This window comes from Micropterus salmoides, unplaced genomic scaffold, assembly GCF_014851395.1.
Source record: "Micropterus salmoides isolate LMB-PRFRI ecotype aquatic unplaced genomic scaffold, ASM1485139v1 Ms_hic_scaffold_3, whole genome shotgun sequence".
In the NCBI taxonomy this organism is placed as follows: domain Eukaryota; kingdom Metazoa; phylum Chordata; class Actinopteri; order Centrarchiformes; family Centrarchidae; genus Micropterus; species Micropterus salmoides.
In genome coordinates this window covers 19,060,783-19,070,308 of record NW_024042261.1, presented here as the reverse complement: position 1 = coordinate 19,070,308, position 9,526 = coordinate 19,060,783, and the positions used below count along the sequence as shown (strand labels likewise).

Below are 9,526 nucleotides of genomic sequence, written 5' to 3'. Positions count from 1 at the left end.
TGGCATAGCAACATTGAGCTTATTGGTCGAGGAGAAAAATGAGTAACCAATAATCTTACTGGAATCTCTCACTGAATTCTCTTGAATGGACACTGTAGTTTTATGAAAGAACATCAAGCAAGTGGAAGAACCGAAAGACCTCACCTGTTCTTGAAAAATGAGTAGAACCAAACTGTTAGGACGTTTTTTTATGTGACAAAACATGTCCAGCATTATTAACTTTCCCTCTACAAGGAAAACTTGTTAAATCCCTCTAGTCTACAGCGCCACCTTCTGTCAGTCTGCGAGTGGTTACAAATACTATCTATATAAAGTGGTCGAAGACATCATAAAACAATGTCTTTTAGTTTTTAATGATACAAAAAAATACTTTTTCAATTATCCTTCAGCAAATCAAATTACATACTGCATGTGCGATAAGGCATTTTGACAGGTCTGTCAAAGTCACAACAGATTCAAACACAATAGCTTAAATATATTCACCTAGGCATGCAAAACACATGTACACTCAGTACACCACAGGTAATGTAATCAAAATATTCTACAGTATACTCATTGATGTGAGATCTGTAATATAACTGGTAGATCACAAGTCTTTCTCTCAAAGGATAATGATTTTGGATGTACAGGAGTTCTTGAAACAATGTAAAATATCAGTCACCAAATTCCTGTGCACACATGAAAACCATTCAGTGCTGATACAAAATGCCCGACAACAAAAAACAGCAATACTGTTTTGACTGATACCAAACAACATACAATGCATTCAACCCATACTACATTCAATACTGACCCTTGGTGTGGTCACAAGTTTGGATTAGAGAACGTCTGCGGTACGATAATCCTAATGATCTTTACACTTTAAAAATGTTGACACACGTCAATGTGTGTCTTTAACATCTTTCAATTTAAAGTCACAACAATGAAGCAATCCATCAACATGTATCAGTGCTTCTACTGTATTGCACCTTAAAGCCCACACATTAAAAATGTTCGTATTTTTTAAATATAAAACTCGATGCTGTTTTACAATCACATCATCATAGGTGAGAAAAACTACGACTCATTACTAAAACAAACAAGAGGGGAGTTCCTTATTTTGTGCATAATGTCTCTCTCATATTCGACAAATGACAGGTCAGTCATTTAACTTCTGTCAGTTATTCAGAGGAAGATATAAAGTCTAAGCAACACAACTATGCAACATACAACCCATTGTCTTTAAAAAACAATAACATATAAAACAGTGGTTTTTACTGAATGTGCCCTTGAGTTGTAACTATGGGGCAGTGGCACCACCCACCTCAGTACTCACACTGCTCACTTTAAACTAAATCTCAACGCAGCCGAGGACTCATGTCTGCACATTGACATCTAGCGCATTTTTAGCTGCATCTCGCACTAAAAATATTGATGTGTGTATTATTGCAGTCAGATTGTAAAACATAAATAAATCGGACCTTAAAATATCGTAAAGATGCTGTTAAATTAACACATTGCAATGTCAAACTGCATCTGCTGTTTTTTTCCAGCACAATACTTAAAACCATAACGCAGTACTACAGAAAACTGTCATATATTGAGGTTGAGGTGTGCAGCAAAGGAACAAAGAACCTGCAAATAACACAATTCAAAGGAGATAACGATACATATAAGATTTGTGTTATCTGTACAATTGGTTCCTCAAACCAGTGCAGAACATGACAGAGATCTGGGGGGGGGGGGGCTTCTTTTGGCAGGTCAGCCAGGTTGTGTGTGTGTGTGTGTGTGTGTGTGTGGGGGGGGGGGGGTTAGTGAGGTAGATTCTGGCAGGTCACTGGGGCTTAGAAATGCTATTCCTGTCCATGAAGTCTTTAAGCTTGGTGGGAAAATCTGTCATAACTCCTGTGGCTCCCAAATCAAACGCCCTCTGGAAGTCCTCCTCGTCGTTCAGCACCCAAATGTACACCTGAAACCAGATGCACACACATGCACACACACACACACGCACACACACAGAGGAGGGAGTCACACATGTCTCAACAAGTCTCTGTGCACTAACAGCTGCGTTAGCCGCAGCCACTCTGGCCTATTTTTGAACTTGTAGGAGCCTTGAACATTTCCCAGTAACTACAACAAAATCAGCTCTCGGACATTTTATACGATGTCATTCTTGGAAGTATTACAGATAAAGAGACTTAACCTTGACACAATTCTGTATATGACACTGGTTGCTCTTAACTATGCACATGTCAACATCGGATATACTGCTGTATAAAGAAGCTCCTTATAATGAAGTAAACAGGTTTGGAGCTTTGAAAAAGAATGAAAACAAAAGAAACACTAATAAATTGACTTAATATGAAAGTGGCCTCTGGTCATTATTATTCCTACACAATGTGCATTTATCAATTTGCATCCGCTTCATATTCAATCATCTGTAGATAGACGTTTTTCTCATTTGTGAAGACTACTATAGAGGGTACATAAGAGCAGATTTACCTGTATTCCCCTGGCCGTTAGATGCTCAAACAGAGCTTTCCTCATCAGCAAACTGCAAGAGAAAATGAAGATTTGCAGGGAGAAACTAAAAAAGTAAAGCTAGAGAGAAGTTGTACAACTGTAAAGGGTCTGCATTAATCATGGTCACAGTAATGTATTTATTATTATTTCGTAATGAAGCCTCAGCATTATTCCCAGTGTTCCACATTAAAACAAAGACGGACAGAGGGATTTAAAACATTCAGATAAATGAGGGACTCACGTGTCTGCCAGCCAGGTGATGAATCGCTGACTCCTAGTTAATCTGTTAGGATCCTTAAGTCTGCAAAAAAAAGTGTCAAAAAGTTGTGTCCCACTGCGATCAAGGGAAATCATCTTCGAAAAATCAAGTGGGTGGTAGGAAATATAATCAATCGATGCTCTTTCACTTTTGCATTACAGGTTACTGTTTACTGCAAAATGATCATACAGCTACATGTACTCTGGAATTAAATAATTACCTACAGTAGACATAAATGAAACTGGCTGAGAGAAAATGTACATAACAAAAACAACAACGTTTAATCACATCAGACTGATGATACATGTACGTACAGTAAAACTACATGGGTGTTGGGGGGTTGTATTAATAAACTATTCAGTACAACATAAATACTGTGGTGGCCTAAAGGTAATGTGGTAATAAAGGAAATCATTTAATGAATGTTTGGCGCGTATAATCTGCTCCGTGACCTTGGTCCTTCTTATCCACTAACACACTCTATCCAGGCGAGGGGTGTGAATGTTTCTTTTAATGACTTAATTAGTGAGTGAGATCGTCTTTTAAAACAGCATTGCAGCCCAGATAACAGAGAAAGAAAGGACAACCAGTGAAGTGTAGCGTGTTGTATGCCTGAGCTGAGGAAGTTGGGTACTGCTTGCAACATACACACACACATATAGATCGATAGATAGATAAACAGATATAGAGTAATATATAATATATAGTGTATATACATAGTAAGTATATTTAATTAGAGAAAAGAAAGTCAAATCTGTGTGTGTACCTTTTAAAATCCACTATATCAACAGCAAGCCAAATACCACACTATTCCACACAAACAAGTCTTAGCACAAGGTCCCTTACCCGAAAATTTCAAGGGCTTTTAGTCACACCTCTTGGCCTTCATCTGCAGATAGAGTTGGCTCATACGGTTAAGTATGGAACTTCGGTCAAGCGGTAACGCCCCTGTCTCTGTTCACGGTTTGTCCCTGGTGTCTGATGAAGGCCATAAGATGTGGCTGAAAGGTTGGAAACTTCCCAGTAAATAGACCTTGTGCTAAGTTTGGCTTTGGTCAACCTACTATTTTCAATGTTGATAATGAACCTTTAAGCTCAATCCCACAACAAATTCCCTCTTACAAACAGGGTATCATCATTTAAGATTTTTAAGATCAACTTGTAGCATCAAAAGGACAATTGTCTCTAATGAAATAATGAGCTGCAGCTGAAAAGTATTGCCAATATCAATTGAAGTGTTTTTTTTTTTTTTTTTTTCTCATCTGCTCACTTTGGCCAACACTTTCAACTAAACAGCATGTTTGTATTTTGTTTGTACTTTACTTTTACGTTTTAGAGTTTGGGGGCTGAATTATAGTTTAATCCTGTTACACTCTGTCACATAGAGGCTACGCTGGGACTTGAAAGGGTAAAAGAAATTCTTACCCCAACCTTTGACCTGCTGTTATCTGATGTTGTGTACTTGTTGAAAGATTATCAGTAGTACGTGTAATGCTACTGACTTAACCTCTCCTGGAAACAAAAAGCGGTAAAAGTAAATCTCTTTTTAATTTAATCCTATTTTGTTATGTGTACCTACTTGGTCATAATAGAGGGCATGGGGATCTCCAGAAACTGCTCCTTGATGGGAACAAAGGGCAGAAGGCCGGTGTAGAAGAGGCCTAACAGCTGCAATACTCTGGGAAGGCTGAACAACACAGGAATACGAGGGTTCTACAAAACACAGATATAACACATGAATTTAAGGTCAACTCCCTTAAATTCAGCCACTGCTGGTGATATGTGATGTTATCCATCAGAAAAAAAGGATATCAGGGTCTTGAGATAATTTATGCGATTCTACATTTGATTTGAACATTTTGAAAAACAGGCAGGCGATCAAAAGAGGATTTTTTTCCACCCTACAGTGAGCCACCTACAGTACGTAACAGATTTAGGATTTCCAGTGGAAAGTGGCACCTTATCCACATTAACTAACTGTAGCAGGTGTTTTAGGGTTAGGGGTAGGGTTAGGGTTAGCGATTGACTCCCTGAATTGACTGGACATAAAGGTAACTTCCTGTAAATGTACCTCTTTGTAACACTTCTTTACAACCTGGTTGCTGGCGTTGCCCCAGACAGTCAGATGCTCTCTGTCGTACTTAACAACCAGCTCAGAGACCTGCGAGGATTAATGAGTCATTACTACAAAAACTCCATAGAATACGTGGTACACAGATATGAAACATGAATCAGAAATGTTGTTTCCATTCTATGTTACTTATTGACAGTCATATTTGTGACTGCTGAGGAGCACACATAGTCTTTAAGGTAACTGCAACTGCAATTTGAGGATACTGGGGTAACATTACAATGATGGATCTTAGTCTGAGTTTCTGCCTGTTTACACACACATTTGATACACAAAGAGGTAACCACTAATGCTGCTTTTAAGGTCAAATGTTAAAAATACAGCTTAGAATCTGTGAATAGCAACTGTTGTTAAGTAGACATGCCATGGGATAGTGGCAAACAAGAATAAAAAGAGAAAATGTTGTTTTTATAAGAGGGTTTAAGCACCAAATAAAACTCGAGGAGACACAAACAAGCGCACACACACCTTCTTGATAAGAGTGTCGTTGTTGACCTTGATGTCAATGTTGACAGGCGTATTAGGAAATGCATCAAAAACGTCCTTGAGGAGAGGGATGCGTTTGTCCTCTCCACCCTCGCAGAAGCACTCTGCACAGACAAGGACAAGAGGAAATCACAGTCAGCAGCATGACAGGCAGGGTGCACGCTGGCCCAAGTGTATTAATCATTTCAACTGTGACTTTCTTGCCAACAGCTTGTAAACTAAAACTATATTATCTGTTAAAAGTCAACTAAATACATTCACTACATTCAGCAGATCCTTGTAATTATGTTGCAGATGAATAGGTCCATTGTGCTGCTGGGATATTTGTTCAAAAACAATCACACTGATACTGACGCTGCGGATATGCATTTGTATTTGAGTGGTGTTAGCTTTGTGGTAATCACACCAGTCATGGGTGTGTGATGCTCACCCCTCTGAAAGGTTACACCCAGCTTGCAGAGGTACGGAGGGAGCTCCTGAAAAAGAGCACATAGCACTCAGTGGTTAACGGACAAGAAATACAGCGGAGATTCAGAGAATGTGTGATTGGGTCAGGTCCAGGGGTAGCATGATGAGTTTGCCTGAGGGTGTTCACATTAATGGCAATATAGAAGAGACAGGAACCCAGCAAAGACACGCCAAAGCAAGATAAATGTAAGGAACTCTGTGCTTCTCTGTACTACACGGCCAAAGAGCAGTAAAACTGAACTTTGTTAAGGCTTCTGAGGAAAACAAAGATCTTTGTTCCATTATCCATTAAAAGTGTAGGACATTAAAGATGTGTACAACAGAGCAGAGCAGAGATCCCAAGTGAGCAACAATTAATCCACTGACTCGCCAGGAATTTCTGCTGGATCGGATTTTTTCTAAATCAGGCAAAAGTTCATCATGTGACCTATCAGGTGACTGGTTATGGACCTCATCTGATCAAGCCACATGATCCATCAATGTGGTTACCTCATGTATACATAATTACGTAAGTCACAGCACACAACATGCAACTGTTGTTTGAGTTGGTTTCAAGTTTTTAACTCTATATATGAGGACCTCTTGACCTCTGTGTCTTTTAAATGTTAGAGGTGCCCTGTGGAGGTTCTAGAAAACAAGTTTGCACTTGGTGTTCATCACTAAAATTAATTATTTGTATGCTTGAGGCATAACAAACCCGCTGAATGCCTTTCCTTCATCAGTAAACATGTGCAAAGCTGTTTTTTCTGCATTGTTTACATCCATGTTTATTAGCTTGCAGTCTTCTTTCCTGCCTTTGCTGGCGCATTGCTGCATATCTTAGCATGTTACTGCCACCGGTTGTACATTGAAACAGTGTGAAACCACTGACAGGAATGTGCACTTTATCATTCAGCATGTGCATCATAATGCACGTCCACGAGACAAACAAATCAAGGATCTACTCATAGGAAAACAGCTTTGCAGCGCTACTAGAGGTCTAAAACTCCACGGGGAGCCTTTAATGCAGACTGCAAGATAAACAAATGCCCAGGTTTTTCAATAATTACATTATCTGATTAATTAATAAATCATCATTAACATTTTCCTTTCTTCATTTTGCCTAAAAAAAGGAAAAATGGCCAAACAAGCTTTAGAGCTGAAAGGGAGATTTAGTTGTTTCTCTGCGAGATATAGAAATGGGATCACTGAGGAGATATTGCAGAGCAGTAACTCACAGCGTAGGCCACGTCGGAGATGTAGGCATTCATGCCAGTGGCCCTCCGCAAGTTGGCGTCATGTGAAACCACTACCTGTTCATCTTTCGTCAAGTGGCAGTCCAACTCCAGCATGTCTGTGCCAAGATCCACAGCGCTGCATGAACCAACACACAGTACACACATGTTGAATTTATCACTGTACCTGGGAGTCTCCAGTGACTTTTATTGTTAATCTCACCACTGTGGTCATTGAGGTCACCATCAGAGGCAGTATGAAGTACTTTGCTTCCCACTCCCAGCAGCAGTATTTAATCTGAGGCTTTGATATTAACAATTATATAAAGGCATCATCGCTGCCTGTGAGCTCAAGTGTGGATAAGCAGGGAAAGACAGACAGACATCACAGACCGTGGTCACAAGCCAAGCTCAGATGACACACACTGCCCACAATCACAAGTGCAAGCACCAGTTATATTTCACGCACACACAAAAACCAAAGAAAGCTTTGTCATTGTGATGTAAGTTTCTACTCACTGCTTGAAAGCTGCCATCGTGTTTTCCAGGTTTTCGCCTGCTCCTGTAAAGTAAACACAAAATGTGGTACGGTGTTTTCTTTATATTTGCATTACTGAGGGACCCACAGCTAGAACATTGCCCTCACTGATAAAAAACAATTTCCCATAACGACTACTACAGCATATCAGGCAATAAACAACAGTGACAATCCTGTGTGATGGACGCACTGTGATAAATAAACTGCAATATAACCAAAACCATGCAAATACAACCATTAATAAAAGAGCCTGACCAGAGGTGGATAATATAGCCACACACTGAACAATAGGCCTCTTGTTACTTTGTAAGTAATTAACTAACGCTTGGTGAGAACTTAAAGTAATCCCAATAACTTGGGTTACAGTAAGAAAATATCTAATTAGCAAAAATATTTACACATCACTTATACCTGTCTCTTAATAATAATCACAAATATGTTGCAACTGTTCAAATATGGCTATGATGATACGGTTTTCTGACAACAGACATTGTAAAATGTGCAGTTAAATGGGCCAAGACGTCATCATCTTCATATACAAAATCACTTCCTGAATAAAAAGTACGCAAATATGTTACAAATTATGACAGACTCACCTCCACGATGGGAAATATGCCTGCTGAGAAATGTCTCTCTCTTCCTCCGGTGCAAAAGAGTCGGGCATTTCAGCAGCAGGGCAGAGGTGAGCACGTAGCCCGTTACTGTTGACAGGACATACACAGCAGCACACATCTCCTATCGGTCGGCTGTAAAACAAACACAACACGATCAGAGTTAATATCAACAGTGAAGCAGGATATCGTCAAGCTCACAGTCCATCCAAACACTGACTTGAGTTTAACTAAGGAACAGTGAGAGCAGAGCTTCCACTAATACATATTTTATCATATTAGTAAATCACTACACAAAATACCAAAAATGAGAAACGGGCAAAGTAATGTCTTTAGGCTGCTTACTTATCCCATTTTTAGCCGATATAAAAGGATATTTGCAAATGTTTAGAATTTATACACAGAAAATTATGGATGTTATTTACCCATTATTAAAATTACAATCAATTATTAGTGTCTATTAATCATACAGGCTCTGTGTTAGATGCAGGACTAGTTTGTGCCTCTCGTGTTTTAGATGCCAGGCACAAACTTGTGTGATTTTCAGACTGAGATTTCCCCACCAACATTCATTAATAAAAAGCCACCGCAGCTTCACAGACAGCACAATTCAGTTTCAGCTTTTATTGTCACTCATTCAATGTCAGTGTGATAGTTTTGAGTTTCAGCGTTGGAGAAAGGGGTTAAAGTCAGAAAATGTATTAGGTATATTAATGACATAATTTCTCTTTGATAACACAGTTGCAAAACCTGTAAAATGATAACTTTAACCAGCTCACTGACGATAGCGACTAACGTTAGCTAAAATAAGCTAACGTTAGCTGAGCTAAGCTCACAAGACGAAATCTTACCTTTGTCATAAAATTCTTTGGTTGTCTTTCTTTTTTCGTGTTGACTAACCTAGGTAGTCCCAGTGTGAGTTCTACGTGTAGATAAAGTGATGAACTGGCCTCTCCTCCACAGCTCCAGCCAGCTTTGCACCACACAGATGTCTCTGACAACACACGAACCGGCCGCTGTCAGCTGTACGCGCATGCGCCATCTTCTACAGGCGTCAACAACGACACTTCCGCTCGAATATTTCAGAATAAAAGCGGCATTTCAACAAATCTTTACACATTTGGGGGGGAAAATTTTTCTACTGAAAGACGTCTCACTGCGATTTGTCTTTCTTAAACTGGTAGATTTGATGATAAATCACTGGTCAGCAGACGTATAGCAACAGTAGTCAAATAATATCTATATACAGTGTCACTTATGTTGACCTGCACCTGAAGTTTGTTTATTCTTAAACCATTAGTTCAAAAAATTCAAATT

At 39.3% G+C, this 9,526-nt stretch overlaps 1 protein-coding gene across 1 annotated transcript; it reads right to left on the bottom strand.

Annotated features, from left to right (window-relative positions):
* Positions 1-331: 331 nt before the first annotated feature.
* gdpd1 (glycerophosphodiester phosphodiesterase domain containing 1) lies at positions 332-9,219 on the bottom strand. The gene is made up of 11 exons (XM_038693692.1): positions 9,061-9,219; positions 8,195-8,344; positions 7,580-7,622; positions 7,064-7,199; positions 5,809-5,854; positions 5,361-5,482; positions 4,833-4,922; positions 4,341-4,474; positions 2,744-2,803; positions 2,482-2,533; positions 332-1,948 (listed from the first exon to the last, which is right to left on the bottom strand). The coding sequence occupies exons 2-11, from the start codon at positions 8,328-8,330 to the stop codon at positions 1,814-1,816; spliced, it is 954 nt and encodes a 317-aa protein (XP_038549620.1). The 5' UTR covers positions 8,331-8,344; positions 9,061-9,219; the 3' UTR covers positions 332-1,813.
* Between the last annotated feature and the right edge of the window lie 307 nt (positions 9,220-9,526).

Excerpts from the sequence above, each read along its gene's own strand:
- gdpd1 (XM_038693692.1), bottom strand. The coding sequence starts at position 8,330 with ATGTGTGCTGCTGTGTATGTCCTGTCAACAGTAACGGGCTACGTGCTC. Across the intron at positions 4,475-4,832 it reads TAAAGAAGTGTTACAAAGAG|AACCCTCGTATTCCTGTGTT; the intron begins GTACATTTACAG and ends TGTGTTTTGTAG. Across the intron at positions 2,804-4,340 it reads ATGCCCTCTATTATGACCAA|ACTTAAGGATCCTAACAGAT; the intron begins GTAGGTACACAT and ends TTTTTTTTGCAG.